Source organism: Triturus cristatus, chromosome 5_1 (genome assembly GCF_964204655.1).
Source record: "Triturus cristatus chromosome 5_1, aTriCri1.1, whole genome shotgun sequence".
Classification (NCBI taxonomy): domain Eukaryota; kingdom Metazoa; phylum Chordata; class Amphibia; order Caudata; family Salamandridae; genus Triturus; species Triturus cristatus.
Window position 1 is genome coordinate 814,466,584 of NC_140587.1, and position 25,647 is coordinate 814,492,230.

At 45.0% G+C, this 25,647-nt stretch overlaps 1 protein-coding gene across 4 annotated transcripts in view; it reads left to right on the forward strand.

The window, feature by feature from the left end:
• SEH1L (SEH1 like nucleoporin) overlaps positions 1-25,647 on the forward strand; it is a 151,356-nt gene that overhangs the window by 78,776 nt on the left and 46,933 nt on the right. For 3 of the 4 annotated variants that reach the window (XM_085605861.1, XM_085605859.1, XM_085605858.1), the window contains exon 6: positions 1,008-1,148. The exons of the other annotated variant lie outside the window; for it this stretch is intronic. In XM_085605861.1, the coding sequence (XP_085461987.1) occupies positions 1,008-1,148 (141 nt within the window). The remainder of the gene's footprint in view (positions 1-1,007; positions 1,149-25,647) is intronic. 4 annotated transcript variants of the gene reach the window in all.

Genomic DNA, 25,647 nt, shown 5'->3' on the forward strand with positions numbered 1-25,647 from the left:
AATAAGAATTGTGCAAACAGTTGAAAAATCAAGCAGCATTTAGTTTATTCAAATTATAACGACGTTTAGCAGAATAACGTTAAGTGCACCAAAGTTTATGCCAGTTCCCTGAAGTAGCCGTGCCTGGCTTACTTAGTAGGTGACTGGAGACACAATTTCAAGAGTGACAAAGTGAAGTGGTCATCAAAGATGGCCTTTGTTGTAGCGTGATTTCTCCCCTTCTTTCTTTGCACCAATACTCTCCCTTCTGTTCAGCCTGAATGACTGTAGAGTGTAGGATGATGTCACGGAATGTTGGTGTGTGGTCTTGGTTAGAGTGTCAGTTGAAGATGAGCGGCTGAGCAGTAGGGGGGGGCTGCTCCTGGTGGGGCTGCTACTGATTTACCATCTTATTTACTTTCATCCATCTTTCTACTTACCTGGAACTGGATATAATAAATTACATCTTGGAACCTCCACTCTGCCTACATTTTGAGTTCTTTACTTAATACAGTCTTGTTAAAGCTTTGCTCATATTTCAAATAGGAGCGTCTGATTGGCTTGCTACTAATGCTGCGTGTTTCTCCAACTGTCAAAATCGCAACAAAATGGAAACAATAAATTATTTACACGTAACATTCAATATATGCAAACAGTTGACAATGATCTGCACGTACTTGGGCAGCGAGAGGTGTACATGAACTTTTCTAGCAGATTATGGTCCACAATGTTGATAGTAGAAAGAGTCTACAGTCTAAGGGAATGGAGGCACCATGATAATAATTGGATTATTGTTTTATGGGATCCCTTTGCTACAGCACATTAAATATTTAGTTGTATGTTTTTAAAATTTCTTCACTTTAAGCAGGTTGTTTATTGGTGTAGTGATCCTTCGCTAATAAGCCAAATCAATAAGTGCTGTTCCAGAATTTTTGACTGTATCTAAGCAAAACAGCATTTGCTATCTTGTAATGGATTTAAGTGTTTTATGATCTTGAAAAAAATTGCCTCCGTCTTTGTTTTCACAGGAAATATGGAAAAGCAGAAACATTTATGACAGTGACGGATCCCGTGCATGATATTGCTTTTGCTCCAAACTTGGGAAGATCTTTTCATATTCTTGCTGTAGCTACTAAAGATGTTCGCATTTTCACACTCAAGCCACAAAGGTAGAGATTTGAGTTATTTGATTAATAAGGCCCTGTTTTTGTCCAATTCTTTGCTAGTGCTTCACCAATATTTGTTGTAAATACTGTTTGTGTAGGATTCTGTCTCTTTATATAGTATACCAAAAAAAGGTATGCTGTGTAAAGAGTCCAGATATCTTTACAAGTGGACCGGGGCTTGCTCTAGCAATCCCAAGCTGCTCTATCTAGGGTAGTGTGGTCACGCAGCCTAAGGCATATCAGAGAGGAGTGTTAGACATTTACAGCAAACACAGAGTCAGTAAATGATGCAAACATTCAAAAAGGAGATCCACACCAAGTTAGAAAAATAACAGATCTCTCTCTATATCTATATATATATATATATATATATATATATATATATATATATATATATATATATATATCCATCACACAAGTTGCCTGGAATGAGGGAGCCCAAACACGAAGAAAATATTTGCCGCTTTATTTGTGGAGAGTGCAGTGACCAAGGAGCAAAACCGCATTGCAAAATTCAGGCCCGCCCGACGCGTTTCGTGCAGATGCACTTCTTCATGGGCTCAGGGCTTTTCAGCAAATGTTCGGAGCAGCAGTTCAAACGGGCACTTATACTTCTCTTTAACCCGCCCAGGTGGGCGTGGCCACCCTAGTGGCCTGATGGTCTTTGTAGTGTCCTTATTTCTCCTCATGTGAGTCGCTGTTCGTACATTTCTCAATAATGAAATAAAATCCTCAGTGGGTAGCAACGCCAAAATTGCTGCTTGGGCACATCCGTTCATATCTCCACTGGCTCTTCACGCTCTGAACTGTCACGTCGATTGGCGTTTCAGCAAAGACTGCAGACTGCAGCTGGGCTTCTCTCGCGGCTCAGGCAGCGCCGCTAACATCCATCACACAAGTTGCCTGGAATGAGGGAGCCCAAACACGAAGAAAATATTTGCCGCTTTATTTGTGGAGAGTGCAGTGACCAAGGAGCAAAACCGCATTGCAAAATTCAGGCCCGCCCGACGCGTTTCGTGCAGATGCACTTCTTCATGGGCTCAGGGCTTTTCAGCAAATGTTCGGAGCAGCAGTTCAAACGGGCACTTATACTTCTCTTTAACCCGCCCAGGTGGGCGTGGCCACCCTAGTGGCCTGATGGTCTTTGTAGTGTCCTTATTTCTCCTCATGTGAGTCGCTGTTCGTACATTTCTCAATAATGAAATAAAATCCTCAGTGGGTAGCAACGCCAAAATTGCTGCTTGGGCACATCCGTTCATATCTCCACTGGCTCTTCACGCTCTGAACTGTCACGTCGATTGGCGTTTCAGCAAAGACTGCAGACTGCAGCTGGGCTTCTCTCGCGGCTCAGGCAGCGCCGCTAACATCCATCACACAAGTTGCCTGGAATGAGGGAGCCCAAACACGAAGAAAATATTTGCCGCTTTATTTGTGGAGAGTGCAGTGACCAAGGAGCAAAACCGCATTGCAAAATTCAGGCCCGCCCGACGCGTTTCGTGCAGATGCACTTCTTCATGGGCTCAGGGCTTTTCAGCAAATGTTCGGAGCAGCAGTTCAAACGGGCACTTATACTTCTCTTTAACCCGCCCAGGTGGGCGTGGCCACCCTAGTGGCCTGATGGTCTTTGTAGTGTCCTTATTTCTCCTCATGTGAGTCGCTGTTCGTACATTTCTCAATAATGAAATAAAATCCTCAGTGGGTAGCAACGCCAAAATTGCTGCTTGGGCACATCCGTTCATATCTCCACTGGCTCTTCACGCTCTGAACTGTCACGTCGATTGGCGTTTCAGCAAAGACTGCAGACTGCAGCTGGGCTTCTCTCGCGGCTCAGGCAGCGCCGCTAACATCCATCACACAAGTTGCCTGGAATGAGGGAGCCCAAACACGAAGAAAATATTTGCCGCTTTATTTGTGGAGAGTGCAGTGACCAAGGAGCAAAACCGCATTGCAAAATTCAGGCCCGCCCCACGCGTTTCGTGCAGATGCACTTCTTCATGGGCTCAGGGCTTTTCAGCAAATGTTCGGAGCAGCAGTTCAAACGGGCACTTATACTTCTCTTTAACCCGCCCAGGTGGGCGTGGCCACCCTAGTGGCCTGATGGTCTTTGTAGTGTCCTTATTTCTCCTCATGTGAGTCGCTGTTCGTACATTTCTCAATAATGAAATAAAATCCTCAGTGGGTAGCAACGCCAAAATTGCTGCTTGGGCACATCCGTTCATATCTCCACTGGCTCTTCACGCTCTGAACTGTCACGTCGATTGGCGTTTCAGCAAAGACTGCAGACTGCAGCTGGGCTTCTCTCGCGGCTCAGGCAGCGCCGCTAACATCCATCACACAAGTTGCCTGGAATGAGGGAGCCCATATATATATATATTCACTGAAAAAACCATAGGTTTCAGGTACGTTATAGTTCGGAATTAGCATTTAAAAAACCTTAGAAATTCACTGAAAAAACCATAGGTTTCAGGGGCGTTGTAGTTAGCTGGACTTTTCACTCGTACAAAACCATTGAAATTCCCCCGTTATAGTTAGTTCAGCTAACTATAACTCGTGCGCCCACAATGCACTGCTGATGACGTCACATATTACATCACTCATGACATGGTCAGTGACATCACTCATGACATCACTGATGACATCTCAAATGACATCACTGATGACATCATCCAGTGAATGTGTGTTTTTCTGAAAATTACATATGTTTTATATATGTATATCTCAAGGTCGATGAAAGAATAAATGGGTATATAAGTGTCTAAATGGATGATTTGTTTTTGAAAAATTGATTGTATAACTGACTGATTAAGTGTATCTTAGTGAATACATTGCTTGGTGAGTAATGTTTAAATATGTAAATATCTGTATCAGTCTCTCACTTTGTGTATAAGTGGCTGCATGGGTTGGTGAGTAGCTACATGAGTGTCTATATAGGTTATTAGTTGGTTTTTTTAGTATCAGTATGAGTGTCTGTATGGTTCGGTGGGGGGTATTACGTAGTGCATAGGTGCATGAATGAGTGACTCACTGTGTTGAAGACAACGTGTGCAGGACTGTATGGGCGGATGAGTGTGTGCATGGGTGTGTTAGTGAGTGAATGACTGTCTCAATAGTGTCTTTATGAGTAACTACATATGTTTTAAACTAGTATATGTGACTATTGCTGTATATAAGTGAGTATATGTGAGAGTGAGAGATTGAAAGAGTTCCTGTATGAATAAGTATGTGTTTCTATAAGTGATTGTTTAAAAGACTAAGTATGTGTAAGTTTCTGTAGAAGTAAGTGTGGTGGTGTGTGTATAACTGTATATGCAAGTAAATGGATGTTTGATTCTTTATTAGCATGAGTGACTATGTGTGTGAGTAACTCTATGGATGAGTGGCGTTGTGTAACAGGATGTATAGGTGTATGAGTACATATGATGAGTGAGTACATGTCATGTATGAGTGACTGTATAGGACCGTTGGTGAATGAGTGGATGTGGATGTGTATGTGGATCTTAGAATTACTGAATAGGTTGTTGTAACTGATATTGGTATGTCCATTGTTTTGAAAATTTTAGTTTCTATTTTTGAATGTGTGTATCAAAGGTTATATTGGGGGGAGAGGAGGTCTGCCACTCTATCACAAGGATGATGTCATCAGTGATGTCATATGTGATGTCATGAGTGATGTCACTGACCATGTCATGAGTGATGTAATATGTGACGTCATCGGCAGTGCATTGTGGGCGCGCGAGTTATAGTTAGCTGAACTAACTATAATGGGGGAATTTCAATGGTTTTGTACGAGTGAAAAGTCCAGCTAACTATAACGCCCCTGAAACCTATGGTTTTTTCAGTGAATTTCTAAGGTTTTTTAAATGCTAATTTCTAACTATGCCTACAGAGATAGGACATGTGAAGAAAGAAGAAAAAACGCACAGAAAGAAAAAAAAGAAATGCAGAAAGAAGCAACAGAAGTCCTCAAAGACGAAAAAAAGTGCAGGAAGAAGGATAACGTGCAGAAAGAACAAAAAGAAGAGCAGAAAGAAGCCTTGTTGCAAAATCATCCTGTACCCTCAACTTTTTCAGACGGATACTGGTGGTAACTGAGTCTGACTAACCAGTCCTACAACCAGTGCTATGTTAAAAGACACTCAGAATACAGTGAAAACACCTACATACACTAGGGAACACTATGCGTTGGGGTCCCCCTGTGATCAGCATGACCTCCTCTGTAAGCCCCTAGTATATAATAGGGCAGGGGATTAAAACTACCTCTTAAAACGCGCCACAGGGCGTGTTTGCACACGTCACCTCAGGCCCCGTCCCCTCCCTTCCCCACTGTGTAAACACGCCCTGTGGCCGTGTTTTTAAGTTGGGAGATTAAGTCCCCTTGAATCCTGAGGATCCCTAGGGGCAAAATAGCCCATTAGGTACGTCCAGTAAGCGCCATTGCAGAGAGGTGTCAAAAGGGGCACAGCCTGCACCACCTCTCTGCAACGCAGAGCAGTGGTGCTTACTGGAAGCACCTGGTGGGCTAGTTGGCCCCCAGGGTCCCTCAGGATTGAAAGGGAATTATTTCCCCAACTTAAAATGACCACAGGGCGTGTTTGCACACGTCACCTCTGGCCCCGTCCCCTCTCTTCACCACTGGGTAAACGCGCCCTGTGGCCGTTCTAAGTTGAAAGATTAAGTCCCCTTGAATCCTAAGGGTCCCTAGGGTCAAACTAGCCCACTAGGTACCTCCAGTAAGCGCCACAGAGCTGCGTTGCATAGAGGTGAAAAAAGGGGCGTGGCCTCAGAACACCTGTCTGCTCCCTGGCGCATACTGGAGATACCTGTTGGGCTAGTTGGCCCTCAGGGACCCTCAGTATTGAAGGGGAAATTAATTCCCCAACTTACAACTGGCCAGGGGGCGCGTTTGCAGAGTGCTGCAAGGAGGGGGTGTGGCCTCCGGCACGATGCCGGTCTTTTATTTATTTTTTTTTTTTTTTAAGGAGGGCTGTGTGGCCCCCCTTCTTTTTCTAATGTACTGGCCCTGGAGACCCCATCCCCCAGGGCTTGCACCCTAACTTTTTTTGTTGAAAAAAAGAAATTTGGCCCTCCCAAGGCCTTAATCGGCCCCGGGGACCCCAACCCCCGGGTCATGCCCTTCTTTTTTTTTTTTTTTTTTATTCTTTAGGAGGGGGCTGCGTTGCCCCCCTCCTCAGGCCACTTATGGCCCCGGGGACCCCATCCCCCGGGGCCGGCCTTTGTTTTTTTATTATTTTAAAAAAATATATACTTATAGAAACACCTAGGACATGCTGGACAAACCGTATGTACCTATCACCATGACGATTTGCGTGATATTCATTAAAAGGCGACTATGCATGGAATGAATCCACATGGAATGTATTTACACCGCTAGTGAAGCTCTGACGTGTCTGACACCCTACCGTGCCTAATCCCGGTGCCCCCGCCGGTGGGTACTCTCCAAGTAGACACCCTTGGCGTTTATTTATACAAACATGGGTAGCTATTGATGGGCACATTTAATATACACGCACACCAAGCCATTCAAAGGGGATTCGACAAAAATTCGACCAAACTATGCAAGAAACCCCCCTCACGGTTAATAAAACACATCCACCGCCGGATGTGTAATACTTTTTATTTTACTCTCTGGAAAGGAGACGAACCTCACTTGAGAGTCACAGCATGCTCCTGGCTGAGCCCAATGCTGTGTTACACCCACCAGTGCCCGCCGAGTGCCTCACACCTCTGTGTTGTATATCACCAGCTAGTGCATATGCTATGACACTCTCTAGCCCATGTGCACTGTAACACCACCTCGTGAATATGTCATGCCACACTTGCCTTCACACGGGTTATATTGCCCCATCTAACGTGCCTTCCTCGATGCCTATGTTATAACGCACAGCGCTATGCCATACATATTACAATCGGGGATCCATATCTTTGTCACAGTGCATATGCAACGTTACACTCCCCAGCACATATTTTATATTACAACTTTAGAGACTAGTTAGGTTACACAACACTGCCCTGTGCATATTACACTCCAAGGCGCGTATCGCATAGCACACGCTAGTGCCTGTGCTATCTCGCGCTCTCCAATGAATCTGTCATTGCGCACTATGTATTGCATATTATATTTCACGCCCGGTTCATCTTATAGCACACTTTTTGGTGCATAGTTTATACCATATACTACATCTAGTTTTCATTTTCAATCGTGCTCCCAGGAATATGTTCTATATAACACTGCGTCCACCTACCCTTTTCACGGGCATTACATTTTGCGATGGGGGTGGAGGGTCAGGGGGTGTTTCTGCCAAGTGAGCCCGGAGTCACAGTCACAAACGTCCTCTTCTTCCTGAATAAAAGTGAGATTATGCTGCATACTTGTTCATATTTTAAGTAGTTCGCACAGACACACATTTTAAAAACAATAAAGTTCCTAATACCCATCTTCTCTGAACAGTTAGCTTGCTGTCCCATCCACCTCCTCCCTATCCTCTGTTGTGTGAATCCACGGACTAGTCTCCTCCCTCCTGCCATGCATGGTCTGATGTGCTGCCGCTGCCCTCCATTTAGCATGATGTACCAGTCCACTCCTCCTGCCCTCCATTGCCCAATTCTATGGCCCATCATTGACCTCCTGCTTAGCCTCTGTGCTTAGCTTGCTGCCCCTATTCTCCTTCCCCCTGCCCTCTTTGTGCATGCCCCTGCTCCATCCTTTTTGCCCACCATGTTCCATGGACCTGCCACTCCTATCTACTCTGAGTGTTCTGTTGAGCTGCACTCCCCTCCCACCTGCCTAGCATTGTCAGATGACTGTAACCTGTCCCTGCCACCTCCACCCTGCCTGTCCTCCATGGTTCATTTTACTGCCACACCCTTCTGCCCTCCCTGGTCTGTTGTGCTGCAACTGCTCCTCCTGCCTGCCCCGTGCGGTCTATTGTGAGGCCCCTTCCCCTAAACTTGCTTGTCTGTGCCCAGGTCCTGACCCTCCCTTCTATCCTCCATGGTCCTTTATGCATGCCCCTGCACCCTCCTTCTTGCCCATCATAGCCATTGTGCTGCCACTAACCCTCCTGCTTGCCATGCATGGTCTTCTGTGCTGCCATGGCCCCTCCCACCTTCCCTGTGTGGTCAGCTAGCTGCCCCTGACCCCCTCCCACCTTCCCTCCATGGTCTGTGTATGCCATCATAGTCTCATTGTTGCTCTCCATGGTGTCTTGTTTCTAGTGCCCAACCTGCCTGACCTCCATGGTCATCTTGCTGCTCCTGCTGTGCCCCCTTGCCCCCAGCCCTCTGTTTCCATGTGCAGACCCCTATTCCCTCCCTCCTGGCTTGCCTGTTCCATTGTAATGCCCCTGATCCGTCCCTCCTGCCCTTTATGGTCTGTTATGCTGCAGCTTTCTCTCCTGTCTGTCCATTATGGTCAGCTAGCTACCATTGCCTCTTTCCCCTCTGTTGTCCATGTGCATGGTCCTGTCCCCTCCCTATTGCTTTCAATGGATTGTTGTGCTGCACTCCCGTCCCGCATGCGCTGTGTGGTGTATTGTGCTGCTGCAAACCCTGATGCCTGCCCTGTACGGTCAGTTTGGTGCACCTCTCCATGTCCCTCCTGTCCTCTTTTATCCGAGTCCATGTCCCTATCCCAATTCCTCCTGCCTACCATGATCCAATGTACCATACTTGCAAACATTTTGAACTTGGTAAGAGTGAGATTTTGAAAAAAAACTGGGGTATTGATTTTCCCCTTTGAGTTGCATTGAAAAAGAGGAGATTGTAGATAGGAGACAGATCAAATAAAGACCATTTGAGCTTAAAAACATTGGACGTTTCCTGGCTGAAACGGGTCTATTGGCATGTATGGTTGTACTACCACTGCCTCTTCCTTCTGCCCACAATGGTCTATTATATTGCCACAGCCTCTCTTGCCAGTCCTGTATTGTTGGTTTGTTGCTCTGCCCCCCTTTCCACTGCCCTCCATAGTCTGTTGTGCTGCCACTGCCCTTCCTGCCTGCCCAGTGTGGTCAAATTGTTGCATCTGCACTCTCCTACCTGCCTTCAATTTTCAGAGTCCGTGCCCCTGGTCTCTGCCTCTCAACAGTATCCCAATGAACAACTAGATTGCTAACATTCTATATTTATTACAAAAGTCTGGAACGCCTGACGTCATCTTGATGTAATACCTAGAGTATTTCCTTTAAAAATTAGATATATGAGAGGGTCTTATTTGCATCAAGATTATGGTTAGTGCTCTAAAAAACTAAAATGAGGACATATTTTCTGAGTTTTCAAATAGCGACAAAGAGCTTTTAAATTATTTGTAATCTTTGTTTTTTTATCCAGTTGACCACTTGATTAAATGTTGCACCTAGGGGAGAGGATGTGGTGTTACTTCCAGAGCTGCAGACTTAGCAACTGGGGAACCAGGTTGGAGTTTCTGCTTCAGCTCAACATTCTGTGATTCTGGTCAAATCATTTAATCTCCCCACGTCTACAACCAAAATGAATTTGATCTTGTGTGATGTAACCAATGCTCATGTAAAGCACTCCAATACCTGACAAGTCTGCACTATATAACACTGCAAAAACACAAAATAATAAGTGTTTTGCACACTTCTGTCATTGGGCTACATGTGGGCTACATCTGGGTGATATTTGTGCTGCATTTGGGCTCTTTTGTCTCTGGTGGACATCTTGGGAGATTTATTTGTTATGAAGTTTCCTAATTTCCTTATTTACTGCAGTCTCCTCAGTGGGAATACTTTCAGTTTTTTATTTTGGTTCCATCAAGAAGGCATTCAGATGTGTCACACATTTGCCATAAATTCTGAATGTTAGTACTCTAGTTGCTCATTAGATCACTGTAGTAAAACTACTGCTCACCAGGGAAGTCTGCTGCTGGTATTCAAAGTGCATGTTTCAGTCTGCATGTCAGAATTTTTTTATGAAATAGAAGAGGATTTGAGAAGTCAAAATGTGCCCTAATTTTTCTTTCTGCAGAACTAATCATAATTTCTATGGCAAAATGAACCCCCTCATTTTGTTCCTTTGTAAATTAAATGTTTTAAGTGTTACCACTTTATTCCAATCAAGATGGCTTCAGGTGTGCCATTCTTTTGTCATAAGTAAGACTGTTAGCGCTCTAGTTGTTCGCTAGAACACTCTGGGACATTCTGTCATTGGGCTATACTTGGGCTACATCTGGGTGATATTTGGGCTACATTTGGGCTCTTTTGTCTCTGGTGGCCATCTGGGAGATTTATTTGTTATGAAGTTTCCTAATTTCCTGCAGTCTCCTCAGTAGGAAATACTTTCAGTTTTTTACTTTGGTTTCATCAAGAAGGCATTCAGATGGGGAACAACCTTTACAACGCAACTTTTACAACGCACTACACTTACAACGCATTTTTTACAACGCACAATCCATTACAACGCATGACATTACAACGCATGACACTACAACGTATTTTTAAAAACTACCTTTACAACGCATTCCATTACAACGCATACTACCATTACAACGCATACCATTACAACGCAAGAATAGTGTCAAGAATTCCTGTCATACAAGGGAAACAAGCCCTTATGTAAACAGGAGAGCTGTTACATAACTCAAGGGAAACACGCCCTTATGTAAACAGGAGAGCTGTTACATAACTCAAGGGAAACACGCCCTTATGTAAACAGGAGAGCTGTTACATAACTCAAGGGAAACACGCCCTTATGTAAACAGGAGAGCTGTTACATAACTCAAGGAAAACACGCCCTATAAAGGGAGGAACCGGGAGGTACAAGGCTGTCGGATATTGTGTTTACACCGACGTACCTGCTTCGTGAAGAGCAGTGTTCCGGAGTGGTGCTCCAGTAAGGCAAGAACGGAGGTAGGTCGAGTCGTTACTCCCTGGGCCGTGTCTTGCCCCATCGTCACCTGTGAAGGACCCGGAAGCTCTACCGGTCAACCATTGAGCTTCGCTTTTTGACTCGGCTGAGTCCAAGCGCAGTGGCGCTTTTGCTGGTTGGAGTCGTAACTCCCAGCCCGACCAGAGACACAGGGACTGCCAGCTGTAACGCACACCAGGAGGTGTTTGCCGCGTTACAGACTCGGAAGTCCACAGGATCGATCGAGCGGCTGCTCTCGGTTCAGTCTTCTTGCTTGTGATTGGGGTATCGGTGACGCGTCACCAGGAGGTGACTCCGCGTCCCGGTGCAGTCTGAGGAAGAGGTTGAGCGGCTGCTCCCTTCAGGTAGAGACCCCGGCTGGGTGTTTCCCTGACTCCTCGATTCTCCCCAACACTCTTCGTGCCCCTCACAGCCTACCGATTGGCATTGTCGGCCATTTCATTTCTGCCCTCTGTTGGCATACGCCGGGATCGGCGTATATGCAGAGGACGGTTAGGACCATCCGTGCTGTGGGCTGGTAACGTACTTAGCCTGGAGGATTCCAGTGACTATAACTTTTGTTTGTTCTTTGTATTTTATTTGCCTTCATTAAAAGAACTAACCCTTCACAAGTGGTTGCGTCCTCATTGTCGTGTCTGTTAAACGATCCTGAGACGTTCAGGGCGTTACAAATAGTAATTTTTACCCCTATACTATCCAACACTTACCCTACTGTTGCACCCCCTGGAGTTAGAATAGTAATTTTTACCCCTATACTATCCAATACTTACCCTACTGTTGCACCCCCTGGAGTTAGAATAGTAATTTTTACCCCTATACTATCCAACACTTACCCTACTGTTGCACCCCCTGGAGTTAGAATAGTAATTTTTACCCCTATACTGTCCAACACTTACGCTACTGTTGCACCCCCTGGAGTTAGAATAGTAATTTTTACCCCTATACTATCCAACACTTACCCTACTGTTGCACCCCCTGGAGTTAGAATAGTCATTTTTACCCCTATACTATCCAACATTTACCCTACTGTTGCACCCCCTGGAGTTAGAATAGTAATTTTTACCCCTATACTATCCAACACTTACCCTACTGTTGCACCCCCTGGAGTTAGAATAGTAATTTTTACCCCTATACTATCTAATACTTACCTTAAATGCAATTTAATATTATGCGTTGTAATGGTATGCGTTGTAAAGGTAGTATGCGTTGTAATGGAAATGCGTTGTAAAGGTAGTTTTTAAAAATGCGTTGTAGTGTCCTGCGTTGTAATGTCATGCGTTGTAATGGATTGTGCGTTGTAAAAAATGCGTTGTAAGTGCATGCGTTGTAAAAGTGTGCGTTGTAACGACATTCATCCCATTCAGATGTGTCACACATTTGCCATAAATTCAGAAGGTTAGCACTCTAGTTGCTCATTAGATTACTGTAGTAAAGCTACTGCTCACCAGGGAAGTCTGCTGCTGGTATTGAAAGTGCATGTTTCAGTCTGCATGTCAGAATTTTTTAATGAAATAGAAGAGGATTTGAGAAGTCACTCAAAATGTGCCCTAATTTTTCTTTCTGCAGCACTAATCCTACTTTCTATGGCAAAATGAACCCCCTAGTTTTGTTCCTTTTTAAATTAAATGTTTTAAGAGTTACCACTTTATTCCAACCAAGATGGCTTCAGGTGTGCCATACGTTTGTCATAAGTAGGACTGTTAGAGCTCTAGTTGTTCTTTAGAACACTCTGGGAAGCTGCAGTGGAACACAAATGAATCAACTGACAGTCTCTGCCCTTGTTGGATGTACATGTTTTACTGAGAATGTCAGACTTCATTCTCACATGACTGAGAAAGATAATGTGAATTTACAGAAAATATGCTCTCAGTTTAGCTTATAGATCACCTTCCAAACCTCTGTGGGAAAAGCATGAGAAAATAGTTTTCTCTCAGACATGATTCATGATATCACAGCAGAAGGCTTTTTCACAATGTTAAAATCACCTTAGAACATACCACAATTCCTAAAATGAGTATGGTACCATCAACAAATGATTTATAATGTAACTAAAGTCTTAAAACCTTCTATTAACTGCAATGCTTTTTAATGAGGTGCTATCATGTATATTGGTCCCAAGGTGGCTGCCAACACTTCTTGGATGAAGTGCTGACAGCCAATCAGATCTCACGGTGAGATGTGTGGTTAGGCTCCGCCCAGATATATATGTGATTTTACTTTTGATTTTCTCAGGAACTACTGAACAGATTGACACCATATATGCAAAAGGCACATGCCTGACCTGAGGACTACCTCTGCCAAATTTCAAGTAATTCTGTTCAGCCGTTCGGGCTGTACCTTCGACTAAAGGTCCTATGGGAAAATGCATGGGGAAAACGCGTTTTGGGACCCCCCCTTTTTTCTCAGCCCCCGCTTGACGAATCACCCTGAGACTTTAAGGGCAGGAGCTGAGCGGAGCGCCCCATTAGTTTTGAAAATTTCACGAAGATAAGTCAACCGGCGCCAAAGTTATTCAAAATAGAATTTTCAGATTACCTATGGGAACTCGGTCCTAACTATAACTATCTACTGGCGACCGCCAGTAGATTATATATATATATATATATATCTATATATATCCGATGCGTGTGTGCTCTAGATACACATGCTTTGCATATTCCTGCCATCTAGTGTTGGGTCCAGACGTTTGCAAGTTTTTTTTCTTCGAAGAAGTCTTTCGCAGTCACGAGCTAAGGTGACTCCTCCTTTCGGTTATAATGCGCATGGGCATCGATTCCATTGTTAGATCGTTCTCTTTCCGCCATCGGGTTTGGATGTGGTTGTGGCACTCCCAGACCGTTTTGCGGTATCCCTCGGTGCACAACCCACGGTACCCTTGTCAGTATTGTTTTGTACACGTTCCTTTATTCCCGTGTGTCGAAACAAAGGCGAGAAAACTTCATCTTCGATCAAGAATACGTCGTGGGCTGCCTTTGGGCCTATACCAACACAATTTCACAAAGAGGGTCTAAGGGAAAATGTATCGAACTGCACGGATTCAATCCCCAGATACAATGTAGAAAAAAACAAAAAGGAATCCGCGGGTCCAGTCAAGCCTAAACAAGCCGACAGAGCACAACAACGTGTTAGTCTTCAAATCTCTCCACAGTCTAGGAGGAGTCCTTTATAGAGGACGGAATCCCATCACCCACCGCAGTGGCATGCTTCATCATCTGGGACCTCCTCTTGGTTGCAAACCCTAGTGCAACCAAGGGCTACAACCCCCTCCCTAGGAGGGAGGAGCTCAGGGATGTTTTGAAGTGGTCAGAAACTAGGATCTACTAAATCCAGCGTGTATGAAACAATATGGATGTTTTCTAGGGTGATGGTTGCAGTGCGTGCAGTGATAAAGTGATTTTAAAATTGGCTACCAGGAAGAAAAAAACCTTTATTATGATCTAACCTGGTGTCAAATCTAAAAACAGTGAGTGCGTATGCAGTTTAGAACAAATAACTGCTTTAGTCCGAAAAACAGGGTCTACATGTTTCAGCCATTTAGATCAAGTTATGAGCTCGGCCTTCCTCAGGACCTAGAAAACTAATCGCTACTGCAAAGAAAGTGAAAATATAAAATTTACAAGGTATATAAATATCCAATTAAAGTGGTTGGATACGATACAACCTACTTTGTCCTGTGTCTACTGCACCCAGAGTATTCAAAATCTCTAGCAGTAGAAGCAGCTCATCTGCGAAGACCGCAAATCCATGTCTTCCCATACCTAGATGATTGGCTCATCAAAGCCAAAACACAGGAAATGTGTTTATAACACACTCAGTCTACAAAAAACCTTCATCAATTGGGATTCACAGTAAATGCGTTAAACAAATCCCCTCTTCAACCCTCACAAGGGCAGGCATACCTAGGAGTAACTCTCAACACTCATACAGCTCTAGCTTCTCCCAATGTAGCCAGAATTCAAAATTTCCAGAGGATCTTACTGCAGTTTGTTAAACCAGTACCTGTCCGTGAAAACTTTCATGCAGTTATTATTAGGAAAGATGGCATCATGCATTCACATAGTGCCTCATGCGAGGTTACACGTGCACGCACCCGCTTCAAGAATGTCTTGCACAATAGTGGAATCAAGCACAGGGTCAATTAACAGATCTAGAGTTGGTAGACTACCACACTCATCGCTCTCTGCAGTGGTGGAACACAAAAAAACAATCAAAAGGGCAGCAGTTCATCGACCCTATTCCACAAGTAGTACTAACATCAGATGCATTTCTCACAGTTTGGGGTGCCCATCTCCAACATATGACAATTCAAGGTGTATGGGACACCAAACACAAAAGTCTTCACATCAATTATCAATTACTTAGAACTTCTAGCAGTTCAACTAGCACTGAAAGCGTTTCAGCCTCACCTAGTAGGAAAAGTTTTCTTAGTCTGGGCGGACAATATGACAGCAATGTACTATGTATAAAAACAGGGGGGGGGGTGGAGGGGGGGACAGGCACACTCTCTACAGTTGTCACGCCTCTCTGACCATTTGGTGTTGTCCGATACATCACAAGATTTATCTTCTGGCAGAACATCTTCCAGGATGAAACAACCAGTTTGCCGACCTACTCAGCAGGATGACGCAACAAATACACAAATGGGAAATTCATCCCCAAGTTCTCCTCCCATACTCCCAGAAATGGAGATTTTCACAAATAGACCTCTTTGCTACACTCATAATGCCCAAACTACGTCTCCAGATTCCCACACCATCTATCCAAAGGCAATGCCCTATGGATGAACTTGATTCAACCAACCGTATACTCAGTTGAGACCTGGGTGATAATTGTGTATAACAAAAATGTTTCAACAGGTAATGTTTAGAAGACCGTTAAGTAAAACCTGCACATCAAGTTGCAAAGAAAGGAAAAAAAAACTCGAGGGTTTGGTGGGCTATGCAAGGAGCTATCTGTATTTTGGAAAGTGTAGGCACGGGAGCAGTATCAGCACTGTTTACAATCAATGTGGGCGTAACCCGAAAGAGCTTGTGCATATAAGTGCTCGTGGGACACACGGTGAGCAGCGCAAGTGACACTGCGAGGAACAGCGCAGAACAAACACACTTAGCAGTATATACAAGGTACTTTCTGGTTCATGATTAATTTTAACAAGAATTGTTTTAGAAGGGGTGGACAATTTTGTGAACACTAGATTTGCCCTTAGGAATGTGCTGGAAGATGGTATTGAGGCCTTCATGTCCGCTTTAAAAAGTCCACATCGCATCCTGTTCAGACTCCCTCCCACCTTGGATACAATGTGAAGAAAAGCATATCCTTTTGATGAGTGTGCCTACCATTTTTCAGAAATGTCTCTAAATTCAAAAAGCCATGACTGCTGAACAAATGTATTCACTCCCAGGGGCAATGCTGTCCTGTATTTTCGTTGTCCCAAACATAAGACTCCACATGTGACCTTTTCAGCAGTACCTGGAAGAAAAATGGTCTCAATGGAAATATAATTAGGAACATATGGCGTCCCTATTTCTATCTGCAAAGCAGTCTTTGCACTGGTGGTGCAGGGAGTCCAGTCAGTCAGTCAGTCAAAAAACTTTATTCGATATAAAATATCATAAAAGTATAAAACATTTAAAATCAGTGATTAAGATGAATAAAAACAGAAAAAGTTATAACAATATCAATGGCAGCATGATTCCTGGGCCCCGAGGAGAAAAGTAATCGGCAGTCTTTACAATGGAAAAATAAAAGACAAATATAGCAGCAGAGGGCCAATACAAATGATACTGGGGGCTGGGCTCGTTCAAGTAGCATTTAGGCTTGACACCAAGGCTAGCACTTCTTAAGTAGCCTCTGTCTAATCCTCCATGCCCCCCCCAAGAACTTGGCAGTCCCACATATGACACTAGGGACTGTTGTCTCATAGGTAATGATGCGCAGGGCCACTCTGGCTGACCTACAGCCCAGATTTGAACAGATGGGTTTCAGCCATCTAGATCGAACCCGACTGTATGCCCGACAAGCAAACAAAAAATGGGCAGTTGATTCCGTGGAGTCCAGTCGTATTAACAGAGTCCTATTTCAGTATGACGTAAAGCAAATTATTGAGACAAGTGCCTCTCTGGCGGGCTGGAGAGCCTTCTGTTAGAACATGACAGAGCAGGGCATGTTGTCGGACAAGAAATGCTTGTACCGTATTAATGTATTTGCGCAGAGAACAGTCCATGTGTCCATCTGTCTCGGACAATGAGTAAGATTCTATTCCAGGTGGACAACACAACCGCAATGCACTACAGCAACACACAAGGGGGCACTTTCTTTGGAAACCCAGTCTTGCCGGCATTGACTTTAGGTGATAAACCATACCAAAAAGGCAGTTCAGATTCTAGGCCTTCACAAATTTCCAAGCATACTTGCTCAGCAGATTCTTTGTAGAAAACCATGAATGAGTTCTCAATAGAAACATTAACTGCTATTTCTTAGATTGATCTGCTTAAAACATTTGAAAATGTAAAATGTCAAGCTTTTCCTCCAGTGTTTGAAAGCCAGGATTATTGGACATGTCCTTTTGATAGACTAGTGGGAAAAGTTCTGATTCCTTCAGAGGTAGTGAAATTCATATATGTCAGTGTGAAGAGGATTCTTATTGCTCCAAGAATGACTAAGATCTTGGGGGTTTCAAGAGCATCTTCACCTTTCTGTAAGGCCATATAGGAGGAGGCTGCAGGCAAACCGGTTTGAGATTTTTACCGTGTTGTGTTTTCGCTTTAGTGCTGTTTGTGTGCTGCAAATATACTTTACACATTGCCTCGAAATTATGCCTGGCTGCTTCTGTGCCAAGCTACCCCGGTTTAAGTGCAGATTAATTTAGTGACTTTTGTGGTTCGCACTGACCAGGATTGTGTTTATTTGAGTGGGGCTGTCCCCCCTCTCGACTAATAACTCTATTTCTTATACACCTCAATAGAACAATATCTCAGAAACTTTTCTTCAGTAAACTACATCTTTTTTTGAAAGATTTCAGCATTTCTTTGATGCGAAGAGTCCTTGTGTTTTTATTTATACAGAAAAAAAGATGTAAGGAAAACTAATCATCTCTTTGTTAACTATGGGCAGGTGCGAACTGGTTTTGCTTAATTTCCAAATGGATAATCTCTTGTATTTCTTTCTGCTGTCCAAGTGCCAACAAACATCTTACTGGAAAAGCAAATCTCACTCTATTGGGGAAAAAGTGGCAGCTGCTTAGTTAAGAAACCTCCCAGTTCTCGATATTTGTACAACAGATACATGGAAGTCAATTTATACTTTCAGTAAGCATTGTCTAGGCACAGACTCCAGGGTAGATATAGTTTGTCAAGCTACTGTAAGGAAGCGCTCCGGATGACTCGGTTCTTGTCTTTTGGGCTTTCTTTAATATTTTGCGGTTTCAGATTGGTGGCCTTTTTTTAATGGGATGAGCGTGTTTTTCTATCGGTGAAGATCCTGTGATGTAGAGAGAAATTTTCATACGTTGCAGTCCTTGTTTTCCATTGTAGGACTCTTCACTGAAGTCCTAAATAATCCTCTGGCCTCCTCAAATTTTCAACGATAAATTCATATTCATGTAAAATTACAGTTTGGCATGAATTCCTCAAAAAGAAGAGAGCTTTGGAGTCGACTGCCAGTACGAGGCATGCTGGCAGATGAAACCTGCTAGCTCTTTAAAGGAACACTGCATATGTTTAGTTTTTCTTCTTGGGCTTTCTCTCATCTGTGAGTTTAGGTTTGCTTTTGGTAGCAGCACATGGGAGATTCATGCTGAAATGCTGTCTTATATATTATTTAAAATAAAAAAGAAGTATTTCTGGAAGAAAAATATAGCCTGCAATGGGTATGGCAGTTTTACTCCCTATGAATAAATATTCTAAGTTTGAATTTGAAATGTTGTGGGATGCCTTCACCCTGGTGGGGATAGTCTAGGTTTATGACTTCAGTGAAGATTCCTTCAATGCAAAACTAGGATTAGAATGAACATTCTCTTATTGTGGTACCTGCAGGACGAATGGGCCCAGACCTGTTAATTTCCTAATGGCACACAATCCAACCTATCTGTTGCTGTTTACTCAGAGTAAGGATAGCCAAGTGGAACTGAGGTAGTGCAGACAAGGTGGTAGGGAGTTTAACCTTGGATACAGAACATACTGTTCGAGGCATATGAGCTGCAGATCACACACTGAGGATAAGATCGCCATCTGGTGTTGGGCTCGGATGATTGCAGGTTGTTGTTGTCTTCGGAAGAAGCCTTTGGTCACGAGGTTGGTGACTCCTCCCCTGGACAACAGTGCGCATGGGCATCCACTCCATCGTCAGATTGTTTTTTTCCGCCATTGGGTTCGGATGAACTTTTTTCCGCTCCAGCAGAAAACTTTTAGCAATCGATTTAACTCTTTAATCTTCATTCCATCGACGTCGAAATCAACTCGGACCGGTTCCGGAAGCGGCTGATGGACAGGACACCCTTCAAAAAATGCCCCCAGTGTGGAGCGAAGTTCCCCCACAGTGACCACCACGAGGTTTGTAACCTCTGCCTGTCGCCGGAACACAACGAGTCCACCTGTCCAGCTTGTGCCGCTTTCCGTTCGAAGAAGACCCTCCGGGACCGAAGAGCTCGACGCCATATTATGGCCAAACCAGCTCCAGAACCGGAGGACATCTTTGCTCAAGATGTTCCTGAAGATGACACCGAAGATCTCGATCGTGTCCGAGGCCGACGATTCCGATGACCTCATCACTCCAGGGCAGCGTGTGAGTACCAACCCCCCTGCCCCTGCCCCATCCAAAAAGACATTGGTCAAGACTCCGCCAGCTGGGCCCAGTCGCGACCGAAAATCCTCTTCAGAAGCCCCGCCCTCGGGCCCGGCTCCGAAGACATCTAAGCCTGTAGGTGGCTCGGGCTCGAGCAAACCTCATGTGATTGTGCCTTTAACACCCTCGGCACCAAAAAAACCAATATCGGCACCGAAACAGGCTTCAAGACCGAAATCTCCTTCGGCACCGAAGTCTCCACCGGCGCCGAAACGTTCTTCGACATCGATGCCTAAAAGTCCCTCGGCACCGAAGCTATCGGCACCGAAACATACATCGGCACCGAAAACTCCATCGGCTCCGAAAAATCCATCGGACCCGAAACATCCTTCGGCACCGAAAACATCATCGGCACCGAAAACTACGTCCACACCGAAAAAAGCTCATAAAGACCCGAAGCGGCCGTCGCCGCCACCACCTTCGGAGCCAGATGAACTTTTTCGGCCAGATCCTACTCAAAAGCGGATCTACATCAATCCCGACACTGGACATGTGACTGCCGTCCCATATAAAAAGCGGAAGCTGGACATCACACCTCCTCCAGCTCCCATACGGAAAAAGGACTGTGCCACTTCACCACTTCGTCCTTCCTCTCCTCCTGTATTACCTCCTAACCCGTCCCCCCCTCCTCCTCCTCCTTCTCCTTTACCTTTACCTTTACCATCTCCCTATCATTCACCTCCTCCACAGGATGATAATGATGACTTAGGGGGAGGGGCGGACCCTGATTTATTTAATGATCCTGTTGATCCAAACGACCCTTTTACATTTCCAGACACAGCACCAGTAGATGACTGGTCTTATCCAATGCCTGACCCCACTACCAAGCCCTCCCCTCCTGATGACCATTTGGGGTTTGGCCAACTAATAAATAGGGCAGCAACATTCCATGGTGTCACTATGCACACGGACCCCCTTGAAGAGGATTTTCTCCTCGATACTTTTGAGCAGTCACAAAAAACTGTTCACATACTGCCCATGATTAAAGGGGTTATAAAGCATGCCACTGAGGTCTTTAAAGACCCTGTTCGAGCGAGGGTTCTCACCCCCGCATCGAAAAAAAGTACCGACCAGCCCCGCAGGACCCTGCATACCTTAAAGCCCAGCTCCCTTTAGACTCCTTGGTCGTATCAAATGCCAGGAAGCGCGTTAACTCACAGACAACTGGAGAAACGCCCCCCCCCCCCCAGACAAGGAGTCTAAGCTTTTAGAGGCCTCAGGCAAACGAGTCGCCGCACAGGCGGCGAACCACTGGCGTATTGCCAACACCCAGGCCCTGTTAGCCCGGTATGACAGGGCGCATTATGACCAACTTGAGGACCTTATGCAACACCTGCCTGATCCCTTTAAATCCCAGGCCGCTGACCTCATTCAAGAAGGCAAGTTAATATCTAATGCCTCCATTAAATGCGCCTTAGATGCGGCAGACACTGCTTCTCGGGCGGTCAATACTAGCGTCCTACTCAGACGATATGCCTGGCTCCGTATTTCCGGTTTTAAACCAGAGGTTCAAACCGCAATTCTAGCTCAACCTTTCAACCAAGAGCAGTTATTTGGCCCTGCAGTGGACACTGCATTAGAAAAAATGAAAAAGGATAATGAGACTGCCAAGTCCATGGGAGCACTACAGTCTCCTCAAAACCGGGGTTCCTTTCGTCACTCCTTTTATAGAGGAGGCTCCAAAAACACAGCAACTGAGACCACGTCCACCTTTAAAAATTCTGGACAAACATCCCCTAACAGAGGATACTTCCGGGGAGGTTATAGGGGAAACAATAACAAAGGTCGAGGGCGGGGCAACAACAACACCCGCACTTCCCCGGCCACCAAACAGTGACTTGCCACCACTCCCCCCAGACCATTCCACTCCGGTCGGGGGGCGACTCCAACAATTCCTACCTGTCTGGACTTCCATCACCACAGACAGATGGGTAAGACAAATTATCCAGTCTGGCTACTGCCTAGAACTCATACAATCCCCCCCAAACATACCACCCAAACAACGTCCAATGTCCTCACATCATCTCTCTCTCCTCAAACAAGAAGTTCAATCCCTGTTACAAAAACACGCGATAGAACCAGTCCCTCTTCAACATCAGGGAACAGGGGTGTATTCTCTATACTTCCTCATTCCCAAAAAGGACAAAACATTACGGCCCATACTGGATCTCAGACTGCTAAACCAGTATATACATTCAGATCATTTTCATATGACCACCCTCCAACAAGTCCTCCCACTGTTACAACAGGGAGACTTCCTTGCCACATTGGACCTCAAGGACGCGTACTTTCACATCCCTATGCATCCCGCTCACAGAAAATATCTACGATTTGTGGTAGATGGGCAACACTATCAATTTACAGTTCTCCCATTCGGAGGAACAACAGCACCCAGAGTGTTCACCAAGTGCTTAGCAGTCGTGGCAGCGCACCTCAGAAGACAACAGATCCACGTCTTCCCCTACCTGGACGATTGGCTCATAAAAGCCAATACTTACCAAAAATGCGTTCTCCACACTCATCGCACGATTCAAACTCTCCACAATTTGGGGTTCACTATCAACTACCCCAAATCCCATCTACAACCTTCCCACTTACATCAGTATCTAGGAGCAACCATAGATACATCCAAAGCCATTGCTTATCCCAGCACTGCCAGGATAGCCAGTATACAAAATCTCATCTCTCAATTTCAAACTCATCCATCTCTTCCAGCAAGAGTGTTCATGCAGCTCCTAGGCATGATGGCGTCCTGCATCTCCATAGGCCCACACGCACGACTTCAGATGCGTCCCTTACAGGAATGTCTAGCACAACAGTGGAACCAAGCTCACGGACAACTTACCGATCTGGTGTTGGTGGACAGTCGCTCGCTTCGCTCACTGAAATGGTGGAACACCATCAACCTGTCCAAAGGGCGACCGTTCTTAGAGCCTCTTCCACAAGTTGTGCTAACTACCGACGCATCTCTCACAGGGTGGGGAGCCCACCTCCTTCACCATACCACTCAGGGCAGATGGACCAGTCAACAGAAACTGCTCCACATCAACCACCTGGAACTCTTAGCAGTGTTCCTAGCACTAAAATCCTTTCAGGTTCACCTAAAGAACAAAACTGTCCTCATACGCACAGACAACATGACGACAATGTATTATATACAGAAACAGGGAGGGACACATTCTCTCCAACTGTCCCAACTGGCACAGCAAATCTGGAGATGGGCAATTCCCCAAAACATCTACCTGTTAGCAGAACATCTCCCAGGGATCCACAATCAAGTGGCCGACCTCCTAAGTCGCCACACACAGCAGATCCACGAATGGGAACTACACCCCAAGGTTCTACTCCCCTTCTTCCAAAAATGGGGACAACCAGACATAGACCTGTTCGCCACTCCCGAAAACACAAAATGCCCAACTTTGCCGCCAGATTTCCACACCCACAGTCGAAGGGCGATGCCCTATGGATGAACTGATCAGGCAGATTTGCGTACGCTTTTCCGCCTCTCCCACTAGTTCCATTTGTGGTACGCAAACTGAAACAACAGTCACTAACACTAATACTAGTGGCCCCCACTTGGGCACGTCAACCGTGGTTCACCACACTTCTGGAACTATCTTTAGTTCCACATCAAAGGCTACGCCTCTCCCCGGATCTATTAACCCAGATCCATGGAGAAATCAGACACCCAGATCCTCAAACACTGAACCTAGCGATCTGGCTCCTGAGGTCTTACAGTTCGGATACCTCAATCTCCCTCCAGACTGTATGAATATCATAAAGGAAGCCAGACGACCTACTACTAGAGCGTGTTATGCCGCTAATTGGAAACGATTTGCCATCTACTGCGCTAATAATGACATACATCCATTGGATGCTTCCATCCAAAACATCATTTGCTATCTACTACACTTGCAAAGATGCAATCTAGCGTATTCCTCTATACGTTTACACCTAGCAGCCTTGGCAGCCTACTTGCAAAATAGGCAACACCTGTCCCTTTTTAAGGTACCAGCCATCAAAGCGTTTATGGAAGGTCTCAAAAGAATTCTTCCCCAAAGATTTCCACCTGCCCCAGTGTGGAATCTCAATGTGGTTCTAACAAGACTCATGGGTCCCCCATTTGAACCTATGCACAAATGTGAATTACAATTCCTAACATGGAAGGTAGCTTTCCTTATCGCAATCACTTCCCTACGCAGAGTAAGTGAAATACAAGCCCTTACACTAGAGGAACCTTTCTTACAACTACACCGTAACAAAGTGGTTCTTAGGACAAACCCTAAATTTCTTCCAAAAGTGATTTCCCCTTTCCACCTTAACCAATCAGTAGAGCTACCAGTCTTTTTCCCAAACCCAGACTCCGTAGCTGAAAGGGCCCTACATACCTTAGATGTCAAAAGAGCCTTGCTTTATTACATCGACAGGACAAAACCTTTTCGAAAGACAAAACAACTCTTTGTTGCTTTCGCTCCACCACATAAAGGCAATCCGATCTCCAAATCAGGTATAGCCCGGTGGATAGTTAAATGCATCCAGATATGCTACCTAAAGGCTAAACGTACACTTACAGTTCCCCCTAGGGCGCACTCCACGCGTAAAATAGGGGCTTCTATGGCCTTTTAGGTAACATTCCCTTAGAAGACATTTGCAAGGCAGCCACGTGGTCTACCACGCATACCTTCACTAAACACTATTGTGTTGACGTGCAGGCCAAACAACAGGCCTCAGTGGGCCAGGCTTTCCTAAAAACTTTATTTCAAGCTGCTGCAACGGATACAGGCGACCACCGCTAAGGGGAAGCACTGCTGTATAATCTATCCTCAGTGTGTGATCTGCAGCTCATATGCCTCGAACGGAATATGCTACTTACCAGTATGCATCTGTTCTTGGCATGTAGAGCTGCAGAGTCACACACGCCCGTCCGCCTCCCCGGGACCTGTATCTGTTCCAGCATCCGTCTTACTTAGACATTACACATGGACATCCTTTCTTTCATTCCTATACACTCCATCTTTTCCCATCATGGCGAAAAAACAATCTGAGGATGGAGTGGATGCCCATGCGCACTGTTGTCCAGGGGAGGAGTCACCAACCTCGTGACCAAAGGCTTCTTCCGAAGACAACAACCACCTGCAATCATCCGAGCCCAACACCAGATGGCGATCTTATCCTCAGTATGTGACTCTGCAGCTCTACATGCCAAGAACAGATGCATACTGGTAAGTAGCATATTCCTTGCTTTTAGTGTAGTGCCATGGCCCTTGCTCATGCTTGATCCATCATGGAGAAAGATACCCCATTCTTTGTGAAAGAAAGGGATCCCAGGACTAAACAAATTGGGTTTTCAGTCGTTCGTAACGTGATTCAAGGCTGGGAGTCCAATTTGAATTATTAAGATTACTGATTCCTTCATGTATGAGACAATATTGGAGCAGACTCTTGCTGTGCACAGCCAAAGGTTTGGTTGCCATATTCTTAAACTTATTTGCCCATGGTGGCCTTGCTCCTTACTTTTGTATTTTCCTGTGGTCTTGTTTTATGATAAATCTCAGTGTTGCCTTTGCATTTATTCATTGGTGATTTTGTTTTCACAGACGTAAATCCATGTCTCATCTGTTTTAAGACATACTTGAAGGGAAATTTTCACACGTTTAAATCCAGTATACTTCGTCTGTTAATCTACTTTTTTCTAGTTATCACTTTAAGCCCAAGAGTCTGAGTAATGTCATTGGCTTGAGATTGTGTATGTGGT